Source organism: Saccopteryx bilineata, chromosome 5, assembly GCF_036850765.1.
Source record: "Saccopteryx bilineata isolate mSacBil1 chromosome 5, mSacBil1_pri_phased_curated, whole genome shotgun sequence".
Classification (NCBI taxonomy): domain Eukaryota; kingdom Metazoa; phylum Chordata; class Mammalia; order Chiroptera; family Emballonuridae; genus Saccopteryx; species Saccopteryx bilineata.
Window position 1 is genome coordinate 212,142,197 of NC_089494.1, and position 23,967 is coordinate 212,166,163.

The 23,967-nt window shown below is 37.6% G+C and overlaps 1 protein-coding gene and 1 pseudogene across 2 annotated transcripts in view; both read right to left on the bottom strand.

The window, feature by feature from the left end:
- Positions 1–4,289: 4,289 nt before the first annotated feature.
- Positions 4,290–23,967, bottom strand: part of DCK (deoxycytidine kinase) — a 28,885-nt gene continuing 9,207 nt past the window's right edge. The window contains exons 3-7 of one of the 2 annotated variants that reach the window (XM_066232517.1): positions 11,390–11,499; positions 10,271–10,418; positions 8,381–8,496; positions 7,799–7,889; positions 4,290–4,845 (exon numbers count right to left, since the gene is read on the bottom strand). In XM_066232517.1, coding sequence (XP_066088614.1) covers positions 4,819–4,845; positions 7,799–7,889; positions 8,381–8,496; positions 10,271–10,418; positions 11,390–11,499 — 492 coding nt within the window. In that variant the 3' untranslated portion in view covers positions 4,290–4,818. Of the gene's footprint in view, positions 4,846–7,798; positions 7,890–8,380; positions 8,497–10,270; positions 10,419–11,389; positions 11,584–23,967 lie in introns of both variants that reach the window. The other variant, XM_066232516.1, reaches the window with a different exon arrangement.
- On the bottom strand, positions 22,611–23,192 carry LOC136338048 (pro-neuregulin-4, membrane-bound isoform pseudogene; annotated as a pseudogene).

Genomic DNA, 23,967 nt, shown 5'->3' on the forward strand with positions numbered 1-23,967 from the left:
GCTGGACTTCGTTAAAATTAAGAAGTTCTGCTCTGCAAAGATCAATGTCAAGAAAATAAGACAAACCAAAAACTGGGAGAAATATTTGCAAAAGACCCATTTGATAAGGACTGTTATCTAAATATCCAGACCTCTTAAAAACTCAGTAAGAGGCCCTGGCCGGTTTGCTCAGTGGTAGAGCGTAGGCCTGGCATGTGGGAGTCCCAAGTTTGATTCCCAGCCAGAGCACACAGGAGAAGCGCCCATCTGCTTCTCCACCCCTCCCCCTCTCCTTCCTCTCTGTCTCTCTTCCCCTCCCACAGCCAAGGCTCCATTGGAGCAAAGTTTGCCCAGGCGCTGAGGATGGCTCTGTGGCCTCTGCCTCGGGCGTTAGAATGGCTCTGATTGCGGCAGAGCGATGCCCCAGATGGGCAGAGCATCACCCCCTAGTGCAGCGGTTCTCAACCTGTGGGTCGTGACCCGCTGCCCTAGTGGGCATGCCGGGTGGATCCCGGTCGGGCGCATGCGGGAGTCTGACTGCCTCCCCGTTTCCAACCTCGGAAAAATACAGGAAAGAAAAAAAAAAGAAGAAAAAAAAAACTCAATAAGAAAATGAACCCAGCTGAAAAATGACAATGGATTTTAAGATGCCACACCCAAGATATACAGATGTTAAGTATATGAAAACATGTTTATTACATGTCATTAGGGAATTGCAAATTAATATGAGGTGCCACCACATACCTATTTAGAATGGAGCAAATTCAAACCACTGACACCACCACCCAAATGCTGGCAAGAATGTAGAGATCCAAGAACTTTCATTTATTGCTGGTAGGAAGGCAAAATGATACAACCATTTTGGGAGACAGTTTCTTTGAAACCTAAACACACTCTTATCATATGATCCAGCAACTGCACTCCTTGATATTACCCAAATGAATTGAAAACTTATGTTCACACAGAAACGTGCACACAGATGTATTTAGCAGCTTTATTCAAAATCACCAAAACCTGGAAACAACCATGCCCTTCAGTAGCTGAGTGGATACTACGAACATTTAGCCCGCGTACTATTTTATTCAGCACTAAATGAAATAAACTATCAAGCCATGAAAACACAGGGACAAGCTAAATGCAAATTCCAAAGTGAAAAATTTTGCCAGTCTGAAAAGTCTACATACTAAATAATCCCAACTGTATGACGCTCTGGAAAAGCCAACTATGGAGACAATAGAAAGATTGGTAGTTGCCAGAAGTTGGGGTGGAGTGATGAACAAAGCACAGAGGATTTTAAGGGTAGTGAAATTATTTTGTATGATGACTACAGGTCATTCGCCAAAACCCACAGAATGCACAACACTGAGTAAATCCTCGTGTAAATTATGGACTTTGAGTGATAATGTGTCAATGCAGGTTCACTGAACGTACCACTCTGGTGGAGAACGCTGCTAGTGGGGGAGGCTGTGCAAGTGCAGGGGCAGAGATGACATGGAAACTGTACTTCCCACTTAATATTGCTATGATCCTAAAACTGCAATAAACAATACAGCTTGAGTATAAACTATATTGTAAGTAAGTCTAAATAAAGTCTATTAAAAGTTTTTAAAAAAAAGATAAGACTGGTAAAATTCAAGTAAGACCTGTAGTTTAGTTAATGGTATAACAAAGTCAATTTCTAAGTCTTGATACTATATGTAACTGAGGTTAAGTAAAATGCTATCATTGGGGGAAACTGGGTATGGAGGAATTCTTAAGAATTTTGCAACCTTTTGTGAGTCAAAAACTATTTCAAAATTTAAAAAACATTTTAAAGGAAAGACATCAAATGTGAAGGCTGTTATTTATCTAAGGATTTGGAAATACCTTAAGCAAGTAATCTAGCATTTTTCTGGTGGTAATAAGAATTACATTTCTGTGTAAAAAACACTTTGGTTCTCCTTGTCCTAAAAAATATTACAGACCTAATTTCTAGGGGCTCAGTATAGAGTGCTGTAAGTTTCAGGCTTAGAAGATAAATTCTGAATGAGGAAGTATTACACAACTAACTTCTCAGAAGAGCAAATTAGAAAAAGTAGTATATATACTCTGCTGGAAGATGATCTGATATGAAAAATAGAATCCAAGAGATAATGCAGACCTCTTAAGCTTAATACTCCTGTGCCTATCCAATGGTCCAGCTTTTGAGTCATGAAAAATAACAAATGTTTAAGCTTTTTTTCAATTCTACAGATTTAGAAAGTCACTATATATTTTAAAGGTTACTGAAAAATCTCTAAACTGTTTTTGCATAAAATAGAATCAATATTAATTTATATAAACCATCATCACCTTCTTTTTTTTCTTTTTTTTTTTTTTTGTATTTTTCCAAAGCTGGAAACGGGGAGGCAGTCAGACAGACTCCCGCATGCGCCCGACCGGGATCCACCCAGCATGCCCACCAGGGGGCGATGCTCTGCTGTGACCACAGCCAGTCCAGTGCCTAAGGCAGAGGCCATGGAGCCATCCCCAGCGCCCAGGCCATCTTTGCTCCAATGGAGCCTCGGCTGCGGGAGGGGAAGAGAGAGACAGAGAGGAAGGAGAGGGGGGAGGGGTAGAGAAGCAGATGGTTGCTTCTCCTGTGTGCCCTGACCAGGAATCGAACCCGGGACCTCCGCACGCCAGGCCGACACTCTACCACTGAGCCAACCGGCCAGGGCCCCATCATCACTTTTTTTTTTTTTTTTTTTATAGAGACAGAGAGTCAGAGAGAGGGATAGACAGACAGGAATGGAGAGAGATGAGAAGCATCAATCATTAGTTTTTCATTGCGACACCTTAGTTGTTCATTGATTGCTTTCTCATATGTGCCTTGACCGTGGGCCTTCAGCAGACCGAGCAACCCCTTGCTTGAGCCAGCGACCTTGGGTCCAAGCTGGTGAGCTTTTTTTTTTTTTTTTTTTTTTTGCTCAAGCCAGATGAGCCCGCACTCAAGCTGGCGACCTCGGGGTCTCGAACCTGGGCCCTCCGCATCCCAGTCCAACACTCTATCCACTGAGCCACCGCCTGGTCAGGCCATCACCTTTTTATATTCATATTTTTTCTTCAAAGTAGAGTAAGTTTTAATTCTAAAATAATCATTTCAATGAGGGTAGCTCATAAGATTTACACTTATTTATTAAGCAAATGTTTAATTTAGTAAACAAATTGATGCTTATCAAAAACCATAAACAATCTCATGATAGTGTAAATACTCATGGTAATTACAGATCTGAAATGTAATTTCCCTTTCAAAGTTGAGTACTTCTAGACTGTTTAACCCACTAAATTATCTCAAGAAGCAGAACAAAAGATATTTTTAAAAAGAAAATGAAAGTTTCAAAGTAAAAGTGACTTCCCCTCATTTCAAAAACAGAATTTTTCTTAAATGTCAAGTACTAAGAGTTAATACATAGAAAAAACACTTCACACTTTAAACTTGAAAAAAAATCTTTAATGATACATAGAACTAAAATGAATCCAAGCAGATTTTTTTTAAATTACAACTATATTACCCTTTATTTTCTTTAATATTTCCTACTATATATTTTTAAAAATTGGTAATGTTTTCAAGATACATAACATATATAGGAGGCTTATTTTTATCAGTAATTTCTCTTAAAGGAGGGGGAAAAAAACTTAAGTTATAACCCTACAGAGAAGCAAAGCCAATTACGAAGCAAAGAAAAAAATCACAATGTCCTCAAAATAGAAACTGTTGACTTTAAAGTAGCAGGCTGCCTAATTGATTCAGAGAGTAAGGAAACCAGGACAAGGCAGGAAATAATATGTGGGACTAAACAGACTAAACTGCTAAGAAGATAATCCGCCTCGTCTTCAGTTTCCCTTCTGACTTCTTACAAAGTATAAAGGTAATAAAAGATTACTCATTCCCAGTGAAGAGTCAATAAAGAATAAAATGAAAAAACTTATCCCTCAATATGTTCACTAATGTTTTACCTATAAAAATGAGTAGAAGTGTAGGGAAAACTATACTTCTACCTCAAATAATTGTAAAAACTCCATGTTTTAACTATAATAGTAATATTCCATTCTAAAAGAATCGTCTGAAGGAAAGAAAGCAGGTAGCTATCAATATTTTAAGCTCCACAAAATTAAATCATTTACTCATGCAGTCTAACTTACTCCTCTATGTATATGTTATAAACACACAAATAAATATCAATAAATTGATTAAAAACTAAACCTGATCTTATCTTCCACATAAACTGAGGTGAAAGGGTAGGTACTGGATCAAAAGTACTTAAAATAAAACTCTCTTTTTCCAGAGGTTCCTTAAATTTCACTTTCAACTTTTTGCACTAATTTACACAGGACACATTATCATTTTCTATGTAACATAGTTTCCAGCTAAGAAATCCAGTTAAAACGAGTGAGATGGGAAGCTCCAGGAAAAAACCCAAACCGCTGAGGAAGATAACAGAAAAGACAAAGCAGGGTTTAGCCACTATAGTGGCTCCAGGCTTCTTGACAGGAGAGAATTGTTTGATTTTTTTAAACAAAAAAACCCCCAAAAACAAAAAAACAAAAAACAAAGAGAAAAGAAAAGAAACTGGTCTTAAACTTTTACACAGGATTCATTTAAAAATAATTCTTTAGGGCACCTGAAACCTGTATAATTATGTTAACTAGTGTCACCCCAATAAAATCAATTAAAAAATAAAATAAAAATATTTTTCTTGTAACAGAAATGGTTACAAACTTCGGTTTTCTAAACAGACTGGTATGAACATGAAGCTACGAAGATACATCAAGCTGGAGTAGCTGGAATCATGTCACTGCCTGTAGTCTTCAGAAAGATCACAAGGTGCTCAAAAATTCTTTGACCTGAAGGGAGGAAAAATATATTAATATAATTATGTGACTAATTTGAGATATCAAATATTCATCTTCATTTAAAAGTATATAACAATTGAAGAGCCCAACTGTATTAGTAACTATTACAAAGCCATAGCATTTACTTTCAAAAGATATATTAATACTTTACTAGTAAAAGATGAATGACCTAAACTGTAATTACAGAAGTTATTAAATTTAGCCTAAGACTGATATAGTTCTATAACAGCCATAATCTCAAATTTTACCTTGAATTTTATTATCTTTTTATAATACCATAGACCACTGACATGTAGCTTTAACACCAATAACATTAATAATTGCAATGGTTTAAACAAATCTGAACGTTTGGAGACCTAACAGAGCTGTAATTTTTCTTCCTTTTTATTTTTTTGCAATATACTCCACCCCCAGTTAGTTTTCTATAATTTTTCTGAAACACAAATTTGAATCTTGTATATACTCTGTAATGTTAATGTATGAGGAAAGGTCATATAAGCAGTGTCTAAATCTAGCTAAATAACCAGCCTGACCAGGCGGTGGTGCAGTGGACAGAGCGTCAGACTGGGATGTGGAGGACCCAGGTTCAAGACCCCGAGGTTGCCAGCTTGAGCACGGGCTCATCTGGTTTGAGCAAAGCTTACCAGCTTGGACCCAAGGTCGCTGGCTTGAGCAAGGGGTTACTCAGTCTGCTGAAGGCCCACAGTCAAGGCACATATGAGAAAGCAATCAATGAACAACTAAGGTGTTGCAACGAAAAACTGATGATTGATGCTTCTCATCTCTCTCCCTTCCTGTCTGTCCCTATCTATCCCTCTCTCTCTCTGTCTCTGTAAAGAAATAAAAAATAAAAATAAATAACCAACATCACAGCATCAGATTCTGTTCTGTACATATTCTAGACTACACAGTAATTCTCTGGAACAGACAATGATAACTTCTGCGTAAAAATACCTAAAAAAGAAAGCCTAATGCTAAAATTATTAATGAAAATAAAAATAAATAATACAAAATGACGATTCTCTTTTTTTCTTTTTTAAGTAAGAGGAGAGGGGATAGAGAGACAGACTCCCACATGCACCCTGACCAAGATCCACCTGGCAACCCCCATCTGAAGTCGATGCTTGAATCAACTGAGCTATACTCAGCACCCGGGGCCAATGCTCAAACCAATCAAGCCACTGGCTTCAAGAAGGGAAGAAAAAAAGAAGGGGGAGAGGATAGGGGAGGAAAGTAGATGGTCACTTCTCATGCGTGCCCTGACGGATGGAACCCAGGAAGTCGCTCTATTCACTGAACCAACTTGCCAGGGCCAAGATGATGATTCTTTAGTCAAAACATAGAAATGTTAAGAAAAAAAATTTTTTAATGCTTTTACAAATTCATTCAGTTAAAATGATGGTTGGGCAATGGCCAGGTAACTCAGCTTTTTAGAGCATCATCCTGATACACAGGTTTGCAGGTTTGATCCCCCACAGTCAAGGCACATACGAGAATCAACCAATAAATGCATAAATAAGTGGGACAAATTGATGTTTCTCTCCCTGTCCCCCTTTCCTTTCCTCTGTCTCTCTCCCTTCCTCTCTCTCTATAATAAAAAAATTAATCAATCAATATAAAATGATGGTCAGCTGTTAATACTGCAATGGTTGACTTAATTTATTCTAATAATATCATTTAACTGAATTCTATCCTACATCTTAAACATCATTTATAATAAGGAAAAGGAAACATGACCTGTTTAGTGCTTTACACTATGAGAAAAACAATAATATGCGATAGTTATCTATAAATGTTGAGATTTTCAAAATTCCTGAGATATATCCCTTATGAATGTCAAGTAACTATTATAGTAAATAGCAGAATCTTGTGACAGGAGAAAGAAAAAATCAAATTTATCTCAAAACTAAACCAACAAGAAAAGTGTGGCTTCTTTAGATCTTATATCACTAAGTTAATTAACATGAATAAGGAGATATCTGCTATATAATTCCATTGTTCTCTCTCAAGCATTCATCAATAGGTTCTCTCCCCGTCTCTTTTACCAATACAGACACCACTCACTTAACAGAATATACCAAATATCTGGGGGACAGATTAGCTCTGATTAAGACAATGACTTTTTCTTTTTTTGCAGTAAATATCTGTTTAATTTATAAACATCAGTAGTGTAATTGATATTAGTCTGGAGAAAAACAAAGCACACTAAATTATACATGTACACCTAATTTCTTTGTAAAAATTATTTTTGGAAAAGAATATCTGCATCTTTTCAGGGTGACCTGGGATTCTGAGGGAAGAGCACAGTCCACTAAAAACATGGTCAATTCCACATTGACATTCAGCAGCAAACATGCTACCATGGGAACATCAGGGTAATAAGCTTTATTATTTGGGGGGGGGGGGGAATTACAGTTCTTGACATTACAGCCTTCTCCCCCCCCCAAAAAAAAGGTCCAAAAAGGTCAAGAAAATATTAATTTGTAAAAGATCTACTTTCTAGTGTTCATTGATACATACCATTTCTGTTCTGTGAGGACAATGACTCAATGACTAGACAATGACAATTCATCATTGTCAAGGTCCCAAATTTCAAAACTAAACATGTAGTTTATTATTAATATGTCTAAAGATAGGGAAGAGGGAAAGAAGGAGGAAAAGCAGAAAAGCAGGTGAGCAAAAACTTTTGTGATTATTCCCATATCACAGATAAAGGAACAAAAGGATTAAGAAACTCCTCATTTTAGGTAAGGCCACAAAGCTAGAATTTCAAGTTAGGATTAGAATCTAAACATTCTAAATCCCTCTATAGCTCTTAACTGTCCCTTAATGTAACTGTCCCCTTTATGCAATCTTTTGTTAGAAACCTGTTTTCTCACAAGTTAGAACACTTTTCTAGACAAGACAAAATAAATGTCAGTTGATAGTCTTTGTATAAATCTACCTTTTCAACCAGACTATCATGTTTGTCTTTAAAGTCTTCATTAACATCCAATGTTAAGATAGGCACTTCTTGTAGATAATCAAAGTTGGTTCTGTTTAAAGAGAGATGAACAAAATAATTAGAAAAAGCAATAAATAAGAGAAACACTAAAAACTCATTATTTTATCACTGAAAAATCAAAATGTCAGCCATTTTATATTAAAGCTATTCCGCAAGTATGTACTTCATCTGACAGCCCCTTCTTTCTCACCTAGATTTATTTACTTAACACATCTAAAAATCTCTGGTTAAAATATATTTAGGTACTCTCTAAAAGATATATGTTTCCTACTTTATCACTTAATGTGAAATTCTATATATTATGCTGTCAATACCACGAGGGGAGATCAGCTAAAAAACTATCAAAAAAATGAATCTCATTAAAATAAAAAGAATCAAAAATCCACACCTAATTCTGAGAGAGCTTACAGTACTAATAAGTAAAATGGCTGAAAGTTCAAAATTGCACATATTGTACATTTTTAATTAAAACTTAATAAAGGTATTAAAAATTAGTAGTAAATAAGAATAAGAAAGTCTTACTTCAGTGTTCGATGCAGGAGCCAGCTTTCATGCTTGAAGTGAAGCTTCTCTAAATATTCAAGAGGAATACCTTGTTCTTCATTTCTTCCCCGTAAATATATTCTACTCAAGCATTTCTAAAAGCAAATAGTAAGAAAAGAGGGGGGACAATTTTTCTTGTCTGATGCCATTAAAATTTTCTTCTCTAGTGTCTGATTGGCATGCTAACCAAAATCTCTACTCTTTCTCAAAGTTGAAATAGTTCCTTTTCCTTCCCTGTACTTTTCAACCATTTGGTGGCTCTGAAGCAAGTAGTATTTTTTGTGTGTGTAACTGAGACAAAGAGACAGAGAGAGGAACAGATAGGGTCAGACGGACAGGAAGGCAGACTGATGAGAAGCATCAGCTCTTTGCTGCAGCACCCTAGTTGTTCACTGATTGGTTTTTCATATGTGCCTTGACTGGGGTGCTATAGCAGAGCAAATGACCCCTTGCTCAAGCCAGTGACCTTGGGCTCAAGCTGGTGAGCCTGCACTCAAGCCAGATGAGCCCGCGTTCAAGCCAGCGACCTCGGGGATTTCAAGCCCAGGTCCTCTGCATCCCAGTCTGACTCTTTGTCCACTACTGTGCCACCTCCTTGTCCGGCTGAACCAAGTAGTACTTTTAAAGATAAGTCTATAAACTTTTGGCATCCATATTTGAAATATACTGTCTAAAATAAGTTTGGTAAAAAAAGTGAAGCATAAAACAGTGCTTCTAAATCTATTATAACAAATAAATCTATTATAAATTCTCTTTTTAAATATTTAAATTATCCTCTAATCAAAAGATACCACAAACAATATTAATAAAATAGCTTTTTATTAGACTTTAAGATATTGACTATGAATGTTTCTAACAATGAAATCATTAGTATTCTTTATGTTCTTTTTTCCTATACTTGCTTGCATTTACTATTTTTGTAATTAAAAGCAAGAATATTCTTTTCAAAAACAAAAGTAAATTTCAAAATTATTACTGTTTTAAATCCTGGTTTACTTGATATTATAAGAACAAAAAATCATCACTTGGAATTAGAAACCTAGTGTCTTCAAAAATTCAGCTTCAATATAACTCAGGCTATAGAGCAGGCCTTCAGGCTAGAAGTTGTACATTTACATTCATCAGAGCCTTTGATGGGAAGAAGTGGAAATAAAAAAACAGCAAAAAATGAGAAATGTAAGTACCAAAACCAAAGATTTCTTAATAAATGTAAACTCCCATTTAGGTTAGTTTTATGAAAGGCATCCACATGGGTCTTCCTGGATTCATCACATAATTTCCTATGTTGACAATAGCTATGTTACAACCTATCATGAAAGGCACACTTTCAAGTAAGCTCCCTTAATTTAAAATGGCAAGGGTCCGTTAAGTCTCTTCTCAGCTTGAGCTGCTACTACCCACCCATTGCAGCCAAAACCACGAAAGATTTCCTTCATCAATTTTGCCATTCATTCAGCAAACATTTACCAAGCTCCTACTATGTACTGAAGCCTTACTCTGGGCAATGGAAATTCAACAGTAATTAAAATACCCAAAGTTCCACCTCATGAAGCCTATATTCTAGGACTTACTTGAGCAAGTTTCTTTATCTTGCTGTGTTAAGAGACCTTGCAAAAGTTAAATAATAAAGAACAGAACTGAAGAACAGAGAAGGACCTAAAAGAGCAACTCGCCACATGTGGGCTTCTAGTTTGCTGAGAAAATATAATACTTCTATCTACACAGTTCTGAGTTTCTAACTCAGAGGTAGGGAGCTAGAGGGTGGGGAGTAAAATGCAACTAAATTGCCTTCACTGCATAACACTGAAAGGATTTTTAAATATTACTTTAAATTTTCAAAGGAACAAACAAATATTTATTGATTCTCACCTCTGGAGTGGCTCGAAGATAAATGATCCCATCCAGTTCAAGACTTTGGCCAAACTGTTTATTCAACCAGTCATGCCAGTCTTGATAAATCGTCCACTCTGTTTCATTCATACAGTCAGATTCATACAAATTAGATGCAAAAATATACCTGAAAGAGAGTCTACATCAATACATAAATTCTTTCCAAAAAACAGAGAAAAATAGAAAAGAAAAAAATTGATTTACGGATATGGAATACTCTTTTAAAACCTGTGGAAGATAATGCCTTGAACAGCTGAAAAAAACAGAGTGTCTCCAACTATAGGAAATTATGTTCTTGGCCAGTGGTTCTCAAAAATGTGTTGTGAGGATCCCTGGTAGGCCCCAATAAACTTCCAGGGATTCTGTGAGAGGCCAGATTACTTTATATACTATAGTTCAACCAAAAAAATATTTACAATATATTTAATATAGCAGCATAAATGAGAACCCAGTTGTCTTCTATTAAATTAGATATTAAAGAGATTCACAAAAACATAAACTACTGCTCTTCTCACTATTTTTTTTGTTTTGAAAAATACAATTTTTACTATTATATTATTTTTATATGTAATAGATTTATTACTAATTTGAAATAAAATGCTTTCTCAAGCTTAATTTCTAATAATATAAATATGAGTAGGACAAAGTGTTTTGGAAACTCAATAATTATTAAGAATGGAAAGGTAACCTGAGAACCAAAGTTTAGGACTCTCTGTTCTGAGCTAACTCTAGAGGTTAAAGGAGTCCTTTCATAAGCAGGGTTATTCCAAGGCCCTCTGAAAGATTTTTGATATCCTTGTTCAGATTTAACTAGAGCAGATGAGAATTTTAAGAGGAGTGGAAGAAAAAAAATTTCTCTTCAAATTTGAGTAAGATGGCCACCATATTCCCTACAGTTTCCATGGAATCTAGAAATTACAAATGCTACAACTCCCCTAATGCCATTAGTACCAAACTGTTGAAAGTATTAAATGTCATTTTCCATTCTCAAATCTTCAGCTCAGCCTCTCTTATTACTCTGATTCCCAGGAAATGGAAAAAAAAAGAATTCTAGTTCTAAGTCAAGGTTCCAAATAAGTACAAGTCATTTATATATACCTGTCACTATACACAGATCGTTCAAAAAATAATACAGGTTTCTCCACATCTTTGAGCTTGCCATTGAGAGAGGCAAGCTGAGCTCGTATTCGACTGAGGCAGGCATATGACTGGAATGTAAAAGACCATCGTTCAGGTTTCTCATACATCATCTTAAGAACATTCCCACCACTTTCCTGAGATGTTGTCAGTTCCTATTTTGAATATGAAAAAAGAAACAAAAAGCAAAGCTAATGATTAATAGGCCTATTTTAATTTTTTAAAAGCTCAAAAAAAGAAGTTGAATAAATAAATGCATCATGATTAGCAAAACCAAAATGATTAAGTCCGCTTCTTCCTTCTCTTTTCCACTGTATTTTTCAGTGGAAGAATTTGAAAAGCGAGTTTAACTACCAATTCCTCAGACCTTTTACACAAAAAGTCACGAACAGCCTACAAGCAGAAGTTATTTGTTTGGCCCAAAGGGAACTCTAGAAACTTAAATTAGTTGTCAATATCTAAAAGCTAGATTTTACATAATATATCTGGATGTATATCTTTTTCTTAAAAGTGGAAAACCAAGTAATACTGTGTCTGTACTTCCTCTTGGTAAAAACCAGCTGGAGCAAAGTCACACACACTCCACTAGGTGGGACACATGCTCTCCAGTTTATAAACCCAACCATTCTCTGGTGTGACTCACAAAGTCACACACGCTCCACTAGGTGGGACACATGCTCTCCAGTTTATAAACCCAACCACTCTCTGTTGTGACTCACAAAAGGCCCAATTTCTTTGTTTGGATATCTAGCCCCGTTCAGTGTTTGAATCTGTGACCCCAGTCTTCTAAAGAAACAGAATAGATCCTCACCCAAATTTGACTCAATAATCATGTTAAAACCAGTATTTTCAATGTTATTAGAAAAAAAGTAAATGTAAAATAAAAAATCTAGTAAAATCTCTGTACTCATATCTGAACTGGAAATAGCATCAAGAACTCATGAATTATTAGTGTACCAAAAGGCCTGTAGAAACAAACATAAATGCCACCCAGATTATACTTCCTAAATACCACTTTCTACTGAATTAGGGTCACCATATCTGATTTCAAGTCTAGAAGAAAATGTACAAAATGAGCTTCACTCATTGTACAAGATGAGCTTCACACGTCTTGTTTCAGGAAACAAAGAAACTATCAAAGACTACTGAGGTTGTGCCAAGAGCAAAGAAGCTAACAGGAAGGAGTTTCCACTGGCCAAAAATTAGGGCACAAAAGGAATAATAAATGGAAGGCAAAAATCTGTAAGTTCTTAACACTGAAGAAAACCAGAAAGCAAAACCAAACTTTCCAGTCTCATCCCTGGAAGTTGCTAAGGCACCCATTAATTATTCTGGAAATTTGTAAATAAAGGGAAAAAAATTAAACATTTTACTTTGGCTATTTCTGTACAAATTCTATTTCAGGTTATTGAAGTAATGAATAAGGAAAATGTCTGCTTTACTAAAAAATCCCAAGTAATACATTCAGAAGGCTCAAAAATTAGAATATCATGTTTTGCACCATCTAATGATATCTTGGACTGGGGCAATAATTACCAATAGATGCTAAAACTATTTAAAGAAAAGCAGACATTGTAAGGAATTTTATAATATATAAATTAGGCTGACAAAATCTGAATGGACCAGTGAATTTCAATATCACAAAAGACATCCTCCTGATGTAATGTGGATAAAAATACACATCACCATCTACGAAGACTTGCCAAATATGAATTGAGGATAACTATAATCAAGTCTATAAAGCTGTAACTAGAAATTCAAGCTATACAGAGAATTGAGAAATACGTTAAATTATACCACAGAGACCATGCTCAGCCAAAACCAGAATGAGGAAAATTATGTAGACAAGTGAACCAGTTTCTTCAACTAAAATTGCAAAGAAAAAATAGAAGAGGAACCAATAAGTTAAAATTTAAGATATATTATACAAATACAACATATGAAGCTTTTTTGACTCTTCTTACCAAAAAATATTTTTAAAAAAGTTTATGAGACAACAGGGAACTACTAACACAGACTGCACACAACACAAAAGAATTAATAATCTTTTAGATGCTATTTTAAAACAGAATCTTTATTTCTAGGGCTCTTTTTATTAAGCCCTTAATTTTTACAGATAAAGTAATTTATTTTCTAAAACAGAGGTTCTCAAAGTATAGTAGGGGAACCCCTCGAGAATCTTTGAGAGCCTAACAGGAAGTCCACAAGAAAAAACAAACCAATTTTTCTTTTTTTTCCTAAGTGAGAAGCAGGGAGGCAGACAGACAGCATCCCGCATGCTCCTGACCAGGATCTACCTGGCATGCCCACCAGGGGGCGATGCTCTGCCCATCTGGCACGTTGCTCTGTTGTTGTGGGAGCCATTCTAGCACCTGAGGCAGAGGCCATGGAGCCATCCTCAGTGCCCAGGCCAACTTTGCTCCAACGGAGCCTTGGCTGCAGAGGGGGAAAGAGATAAAAGAGCAAGGAGAGGGGGAAGGGTAGAGAAGCAGATGGGCGCTTCTCCAGTGTGCCCTGACCGGGAATTGAACTCGGGACTTCCACACGCCAGACCGACGCTCTACAGCTGAGCCGACCGGCCAGGGCCTCAAAACAAAACTGTTTTTATAGCCCTGGCTGGTTGGCTCCACAATAGAGCATCCACCCTATGTGTGAATGTCCTGGGTTAGATTCCCAGTCAGGGCACTCAGGAAAAGGAACCATCTGCTTCTTCACCCCTCCCCCTTTCCCTTCTCTCTCTCTCTCTTCTGCTCCCACAGCCATGGCTCAGTTGGAATAAGTTGGCCCCTGGCACTGAGGATGGCTCCATGGCCTCGCCTCAGGCGCTAAAATAGCTTGTTTGCTGAGCAACGGAACAATATTCCCAAATGGGCAGAGCATCGCCTAGTAAATGGCTTGCCAGATGGATCCTTGTCAGGGGACATGCAGAAGTTTGTCTCTCTAATGGCTGCTTCTCACTTAAGGAAAAAAGAGTCATATGATTTCACACGTAAGTGGAATATAAAAATGAGACTAATGGACATGGATAAAAGTAAAGTGATTACCAGGGGGATGAGTTGGGGGAGAGAAGTAAAGAAGGACAAATATATAGTGATGGAAAATGATTTGACTTTGGGTTATGGGCACATAACAATCAACAGTTCAAATGCTATAGAAATGCTTCCCTAAAACATATTCTTATGGATCAATTTCATGCCAGATATGTAGGTAGTATCTATTTGCTAATCTCTCTTTAGCCACAGCCTTCACTAATTTTTTTTTTAAGTGAGAGTGGTGGAGAAGCAGATGGTTGCTTCTCCTCTGTGCCCTGACCAGGACTCGGACCCAGCACTTGCACACGCTGCACCAACACTCTACCGCTGAGCCAACTGGCCAGCCCAGGGCCTCACTAACATTTTATATACCTAATTTTTTGTTAGATTTTTATATAATCTGATCAAAGTAGTTTGTGCTGAGGGATATGTGACTTAATACATGGATTTTTTTTTTAAACCGTAGTATTCTAAATGAATTTCTAATTTGTAAAATATACAAAAATAATTTTGAGTATCCAGGCTTTCCAAATCAAAATAAGGGGGCAAAGATACAGAAGCCACTGAAATTTCTTTCTTTGCATGTCATTGTTGTCTTTATTTTAAAATAAAATTGGTTGCACTGTGATATACTATATTAGAATACATTTAATATTAGAGTCGTCAGATTAAGAAAGAAAAAACAAAATCTAGGACCCAGTTAAATTTGAATTTCAGATAAAAAATAATAACTTTAGTATATCTTCCAAATATCATGTGTTTTAACTGGCAACCTTACTTAATATAGAACATCTTACTTTATAAGTCTTTCCAATAGAATGTACTTTCCTTTCCCTTTAATTTTCACACAAGCTTGCTTTATCCTATTATCATTCCCATTTTACTGATAAGGAAAACAAATTTTAGAAAAATTAAGGTGCTTGCTAACTAATTGCATGGCTAACATATAGTAGAAGTAGAGCTTAAAAATACTCAGATTGTATAGAAAAATTTTATTGCTATAGCACATGATGTAACTGAAATTTCACCTACTTCCTTATTAGGTATATGCTTTCCTTCTTTTTCTTTTTAAAGTGAAATATAGAGAGAGACACAGAAAGGGAGAGAGATGAGAAGCATCAACTCATAGTTGCAGTACTTTAGTTGTTCATTGATTGCTTCTAATTCCATGCCCTAGCTAGGGGGCTCCAGCTGAGTCAGTGACCCCTTGCTCAAGCGAGCAGCGAGCAACCACTGGATTATGTCAACAATCGCACAATCAAGCCAGATGATCCCACGCTCAAACTGGGAACTTCGAGCTTTGAACCTTGGGACCTCAATATCCCAGCTCAATGCACTATCCTCTGCACCACTGGCACATATGCTCTCCTTTTTAAACAAAATCCCATTTTAGGAAGAAGAACAAAACCATTTCCCATTTTATCAATACAGAGGACATATCCCCCATGTACCTTTAATAGGTCAGTCACTCTCACTTCCTAATACTCTCTCTCTAAATTCCAAAGACCCAACAGTAATTCCTAAAAGGATTTACACATATCCAATCAAACCTATAAAACTAATGCCTCCATTTACAGGAACACATACCCCATTATTCATAGTTCAGCTTCAACTGCTTTAGCAAAAAGCTCTTTTTTACTCACAGCCCAAAGAAGCAGAAGGTAAAACATCCTAAGAGGTAAGTCCTCCCTTTGTGGTCTAGGAATGATCATTTCCTGGTCTGTCAGAAAACCAAGACCAAGCTCTGCCCTAACAGCTGGCTATTTTGAACTCTATGGTTTTTAGAAGAAAAACAGTTTACCCACCACCTGCATTGTAAGATCAAATATTTGTCTATAATCTTAAAAGAAATAGAGAGCTCTCTTCACAGGTCTCTATGGTGAATAAGGAATGCTTCATCAGCCTTTTCTGTAATGTCAAGCTATATAAAGTTTCCATATAAAGTTATGTAAAGTCCTTGATTTTGTATAGTAACTTTCAAGGAATAAAATATGATGTCTTAATTCTTATTCTCAATCCTAGTCCAAATAAATACCCCTGAATGTCTCCTGGAAATCCATGCTCAAAGTATGTGGTTTTCCTCTGCAAAAAAATCCAGAAGTGTAAATATTACAACTGACCTCAAAGTTTCAGTTAAGAACTAAAAACCACACAAACATATGGCACTTTGAGGCAGAATTTAAATTACATACCACACACCACATAATTAACTGAATCTTCCTTCCAAATTTGAAAAAAAAAAAAAGTATAAAACGGCAAGAGTAATATTAGCATAATCCGCAATAAGTATGTTTAGAAAACACTCTGAACAGCTGAACTGAAATAAGGGTGTAGCTGCCTTCCCAGACTGCCTCAAGAATAATTGACTTGTATGAGCAATTCCATTACAGCCTTTGTCAATTTAATTCAAGTTGACTTTTCTCTCATTCACCATTCTCCGGGGAGAAAATGTTTCATACAAGTGAATTATCCCAGCTAAATGAAAGTTGTTAACTCAACCAAAACTTTATGTAGTTATTTTCATAGGGAGAGGGCACTAGGAATTTGTTTTTCTACCCTAGTAAACATATGAAAATTACTCTTAGTAACAGAGACAACTTAAGAACACTGAATGTTGGGTGTATAAAAGAAATGAGCAATAGAGCACAAGCTTCCATTCTACACACAAAGGTATCAAGCACAAATCATTTAAGTTGCTATTTGATCTTATACTAAATGAGTCCAAACTGGTATTCCTTTTTACTTCTTGTCTGCTTTTTTCAGTGTTTTTATTTTTTTATTTCCTCCTTTGATGTCAGGTTGTCAACATAGTTGCCTCTTTAAAGGCCCTGCCTTGACGGCCCCTTAATCAGAAAATAAGGGGTTTTGTTTGTTTGATGTTGAAAAACACCGGGTTAGAGCATCATCCGGAAACACCAAAGTTGTGGGTTTAATTCCCAGTCAGGGCACATACAGGAAGTGACCAATGAATGCACAACTAGATGGAACAACAAATGAACGGTTCCTTTCTCTCTCCCTCCCTTCCCCTCTCTGTCTCTCTAAAATCAAGAGAAAAAGAAAAAGATACACTTCAATTTTAGTGGTAATTATAATACTTACCGTTTATTGTGTGTTTTACCCCAGGAGCTGTAAGAAAAGTTTTACATCTATTATCTCAACCCTGTGAAACAGTCATTACTGACCCTAAGAAAAAATGGGGCTCAAAAAGAGAGGAAGGGAGAAGGGAGAGGGAGGGAGACACAGAGAGAGAAGCATCAACTTGCCACTTCCACTTAGTTATTCCATTTAGTTGTGCACTCAATGATTGCTTCGCATATGTGTCCAAGGATCAGACCTGCGAAAATGGCATGCTGGGATGATGTTCTATCCACTGAACCACCTAGCCAGGGCCTGATACTTTCAATAAAGTCTATCAGAAGTAAACTTGGTTCATTTGAAAAATACTTGTGATCAATTTGTATTCACTGTGAATACTGAGATAAAATAGGCTTTAAATGGGTTTCTTTATGTAGCTAGTGAAGAGAAGTTCAAAACTTTTTCTGAAGAAACTTGAGGACAGCATACTAAGTGATATAAGCCAGGCACAAAAGGATAAATATGTACGATTCCACATCAATGAGATATCTAACATAGTCAGACTCATAGACATAGAAAGCAGAATGGTGTGTTATAAAGGGCTGGGAGGAAGGGCAAAGAGCCCTTATTGTTTAATAAGCAGTTTCAGTTCTATAAGCTGAAAAAGTTCCAGACATGTTTCACAACATTGTTAAGTATACTCAACACTACTGAACCACACACATAACAATGGTTAAGATGATAAAATTTATGGTTTTTTGCCATAATAAAAAAATTGTGCAAAAAAAGATCATACATTTTTTATTTTCTTTAAAACAAAACTTATTTTTCAGTGACAGTACACCCAGTATTATTTTGTATTGGTTTCAGGTGTACAGCATAGTAGTTAAAACAAGCACATACTTTACAAAGTGGTCCCCCAATATTCAAGTACCCACCTGGGCACCATACATAGTTATTACAATATTATTAACTATATTCCCTATGTTGTACTTTATATACCTGGAACTATTTTGTGACTACCATCTGTAGTTACTAATTCCTTCACTTTCTTCACCTAGTCCCGCAACTCCCCTCCCAGACACCCATCCGTCTGTTCTCTGTATCTATAATATTGTTTATTTTGCTCTTTAGATTTCACATATAAGTAAAATCATATGGTACCTGTCTTTCTCTAACTTATTTCAGACTTAGGATAATCCCCTGCAGGTCCATTCATGCTGTTGCAAATGATAAGGTTTCACTTTTTTTGTTTTTTTAACGGCCAAGTAATAATCCATTGTGTATACATACCACAGCTTTTTATTCACTTGTCTACTGATGGGCACTTAGGTTGCTTCCATTTCTTGGCTATTATAAATAATGCTGTAATGAACATAGTGTGCATATATTCTTTTAAATTAGTGTTTTGGGTTTCTTTGGATATATATGCAGAAGTGGAATTGCTGGGTCATAAGGCAGTTCCATTTTTTAAATTTTTTTGAGGAGACTCCACACTGTTGCCCATAGTGGTTACACCAATTTCCATTCCCATCAACAGTGCACAAAGATTCCCTTTTCTCCACATCCTTGCCAGCACTTGTTGTTTATTGATTTACTGATGACGGCCATTCTGACAAGTGTAAGGTGACAGCTCATTGTGGATTTAATTTGCCTTTCTCTGATTAGTGACGTTGAGCATCTTTTCATATATCTACTGGCCATCTGTATGTCCTCTTTGGAGAAGTGTCTCATACATCTCCTTTAATTTGGATTTCCCAATAAATGTAATCTCTCTTGCCCAAACATACAGGGTGGTAGAATTATGGATAATATTTATTGTTTCTGTAATTCATATGTGTCATTCTGTAATTTACTTCATGATAATACACAGTACTTTACAAAAAACACAGTTTATTGCCAATATAAGTGAAAACCAAAAATATCAAGTAAAAATAAAAAAGTATCTATATTTTAACTCTCCTCTAACAGTTGTATACATTGCAAAAGAACTGAATTAAGTTCAATCAAAAAGACTCAGAGTCCACCAAACAAGATAATAAAATAGCCAACAAAAGTTACCAAATGATTTCAGAAGTGAAAGTACTTTATCAAGCGCTCTTAATTAATTTCCAAAAATGGCTTATCCAAAAATATGCTGATTTTTCACAGGTGAGTATTATTTTATCTCTTCTTTCTCTCAGTTACTAATTTTTCAGTGGCTTCTTAGTGGTAAGAAGTGTTGGATGAAAGTAATCTAGTACTTCATGATTAATAACAAAGATCTCCATTCAGCTCAATGAGAAAACAGGACAGAGCAGGGATATCTCCCTACAGTTAGTATATCTCAAAAATAAGCCAAAAAGAAGCAGTCAAATCAAAGCATTGGGTCTAAAAAATAACCTAAATCACCAATTCAAGCACAATGGTATTTGAAAGAAACCTTCAATATAAAAATTGATAATTATATAGGTGGTATATTTTAAAGACAATCTTTTTTTTTTTTTTTTACAGAGGCAGAGATAGACAGGGACAGACAGACAGGAACCGAGAGAGATTAGAAGCATCAATCATTAGTTTTTCGTTGTGCGTTGTGACTTCTTAGTTGTTCATTGATTGCTTTCTCATATGTGCCTTGACCGCGGGCTTTCAGCAGACCGAGTAATCCCTTGCTGGAGCCAGCAACCTTGGGTCCAAGCTGGTGAGCTTTTTGCTCAAGCCAGATGAGCCCGCGCTCAAGCTGGCGACCTCGGGGTCTCGAACCTGGGTCCTTCTGCATCCCAGTCCAATGCTCTATCCACTGCGCCACCACCTGGTCAGGCTAAAGCCAATCTTATCATGGGATGAGAAGGGGAAGGAGGGGAAATACATCATTTTATGGACTTAGCCTTATTATTTTGCTAGTATCTGTGGCAGCTTACCAATAGTATAGCAACATGACAGCCACTAGGTGGCAGGTTAAAAAAAAAAGCTTAAAAAAAAAAGGCAAGCTAAGCATGCAAATCCAAATTTAGTTATTGATAGGGGAATATAGCCAAAGAACCAACAGCCCAACTCTTTCAATTCTACACCAATTGACAAGAAGTGTGATTATATGAAGAACATCCAAAGTATGACTGGCCTGGCAAGGGCTGGGTCTGAAGACAGTCTGCTTTTCATTACCGAGGACATTCTAAGAAAGCTGCTTTGGACAGTGGTGATCCACACTATAACCCCAAGGATTACATCAGGGATGGGTCTAAAGAAGGAATCTAGGATGAAAAAGAAAATCCCGTTTTTTGAGTTTAGTGGAGGGCCAGAAAAGAAAAAAGGTATCCAGATACAGAAAACCCACCTGCCCACCACCACCTTCATACTCCACAATCCTGAACCCCAAAATACTATCCTCATGAGGCAGGAAAGTTAAAATAGAGACTGAAGTCCTCAAACTTTACGTCTCCCCTTCCCCATGTTGGCTGTAACATCATAGATATGACCTTCACTGACCACCTGCTCCCCTCCCCAATCTCCTGTAACTGGGAGAACAAAAAGAAATCACTACCTTGCCTAACCAAAGGTGGCAGAGTGAATAGAGTAGACCTAGGACGCTGAGGACCGGATTCAAAACCTTGAGGTCGCTGGCTTGAGCGCAAGCTCACCAGCTTTTTTAGTATGAGGTTGCCAGCTTGAGCCCAAAGGTCGCTGGCTTGAAGCCCAAGGTCACTGGTTTGAGCAAGAGGTCACTGGCTCAACTGGAGCCCCCAGTCAAGGCACATATGAGAAACAATCAATGAATGACTAATGTGCCACAACTAAGAGTTGGTGTTTCTCATCTCTCTCCCTGTCTCTCTTGCTAAAAAATAAAAAAAATCACTACCTGAAGAGGAGAGACAGGATGAGCCACGTCAGCAGTTACCCCACTAGCCTCAAAAGCAGAGGACCACCTTACCCCCTCCTTGCCCATGTTTAATAAAACCTTCCACCCAGACTCCATCAGGACATCTCATTCTCCAAGGTTGCCCACTCTCATGTCTCAAGTGTGCACTATTGCTTTAATAAATTTCCTGTTTTGATAAATCCTTCTGTCATGCTCTTGAATCCTTTCTTGTCCCATGACAAGAACCTGGATCAGGCTGAGGCCTCCCTTGGCCTCCCTGGGTGCCACCCAGCATCACTTACAGTCTGAAACTCCATCTGGAAGTACAGAGGACTAACAACATAGTCGCCCTCAATAGACACAAAAAATAAAGCTATCCTCAGAGAATGTGCACCAAAACCCAAAGAAGGTAATCAAATTGGAACAGCATGGAGACATGATTGGATTACAGTGAACTATTAAAAATATGTTAATAATAATAGGAGCATCTCCATGGTAGCTTTAAAGGTCAGTCTGGAATTTTGACTCTACTACACATGAAGAATATACCCCAGCCCATAAAGATGAGCATCAGACCCATGAAGCCAAAAGATTCTCAAAACGAAGGCAGATGCATCAGTGTGTCACTCTGATGACATTAATCATTAAGATAATATAACTAATTCCCTGGTCTCTGATTCTAAACTTAACAGTCAACCTTCTTATTATAAATGGTCTTCCCATGTATATTAAAGCAATGTTTGCAACCTCTCCTTTCCAATATTAACTAAAGGATTTGATATATTCCCAACACTAACAGTGATTTACCAGGGCATTCATTTTTAACCAGGAGGCATCCACATATTTAAATTCCCAAGGAACTGTTTATTTTTAAAAGTACCCCAAATCCTTGAGATTCTTAAGAGTTCCTTTTTTTATTAGTTGGGAATTATGGGCCTACACAGAGAATTGATTGACCTAATTCAGTGAATCTGATCATTACCTTTCTCTCTGTAAATCAAAATTTGGGCATTTTGGGGGTTTTTTGTTTGTTTGTTTGACTTGTGCAGTGATTATTTACTTATTTATTAACTATTCGGTGAGAGTGGAGGAGGCATAGAGACAGACTTCCACATGTGCCCTGACCGGGATCCACCAGCAAGCTCACTAGGGGGCAATACTCTGCCCGTCTGGGGCGTTGCTCCATTGCTCAGCAACCAAGCTCTTCTTAGTGCCCCAGGCAGAGGCCATGGAGCCATCCTTAGCGCCCAGGGCCAACTTGCTCCAGTCGAGCCATGGCGTGGTGGGCACTGGGATGGCTTGTCTCTACAAGGTTGACATCATATTCAACTGAATTGGCCCTCTGAAGGTGGCCCTTCCTGCAAAGGAAGTAGAGGGATCCAACGATAAGTGTTCCTAAAAGAACAGCCAGTGCCACAAAAGCTGCAAACAGGTCAGTTTTAGTTTGGATGCCGGAACTTGGGAGAAAAACCTCTTCACAACGAGCTCCTATATAGTTCTCAATGCATCTACAAAACGGGCTAGGCATTGTAGGTATCACATAACAAATCCCCCCGTTCAGGCAAAAGGATTTGTGACTGGGGCCACAGGGCTCTTCGTGATCTGTTGACATCATTAACTTTTAAATAGTTTCATTCTTGGTCAAAAGGTTAGGGCTGAAAAACAGCACCTCAAAAGGCATTTTGGTGTGGGATATCATGTTAATTGCAGACACATCAGAAGCAGGTATATCCACGTCACGAAGCCGTTGCTACAGGGGACCCACGGCCGCCTAGTCCCCGCCAGGTCCGGGAGGCTGTGGTTTTCTGGACAGCGCCTCAGCCGCACGGCAGGCGGTGGGCCGGGGCGCGCGCTCGCGCGCGCACGGACTCAGAGGCGCCGAGGGCAAGGGGGAGGGAAGTGCGGGGGCGCGCGGGGTAGGAGCACTGGCGCTACCGAGCAGGCGCGGGCCCGGCCGCATTTTGGTTTTTATATATCAATTTCTGGGTTCTTGGTTAATGTAAGGTATTCTGAGAGACAGAAACATTTAATGTGCCCACCAATCAGTCATATGTATTTAATATGAGTTAGAAGCTTATGATACTAAAACTAGAATGGACCTTAAGTGGAGATGACCTAATCCAATCTCCTCTAACACTGCCCCAGTGAAGGAATCTCCTATTTCTGACATTGGTTTAATTTGGCTACTTTCTACCTAACACCTGAGAATAACTGCACGAAGGTAATCCCAGAAATGGGGGAAAATAGGTATTTTTAGAAAACAAGTCTCATTTGTGAAGGTAAGCAAACTTAAGTAGGGTGCTTTAAGAAAAGAGGCCATGAGACATACTTTGGGAGGTAAAAATGCCAGGTGGGCCTGACCTGTGGTGGCACAGTGGATAAAGCATCGACCTGGAATGCTGAGGTTGCCGGTTCAAAACCCTGGGCCTGCCTGGTCAAGGCATATATGGAGGTTGATGCTTCCTGCTCCTCCTCCCCCTTTCTTTCTCTCTCTCTTCTCTAAAATGAATAAAAAAAAAAAAAAAGCCAGGTGGGAGAAGACACAAGACCCAAAGGAAAAATGGCAAAGGACCTGAACAGAGATATCACAAAAGAAA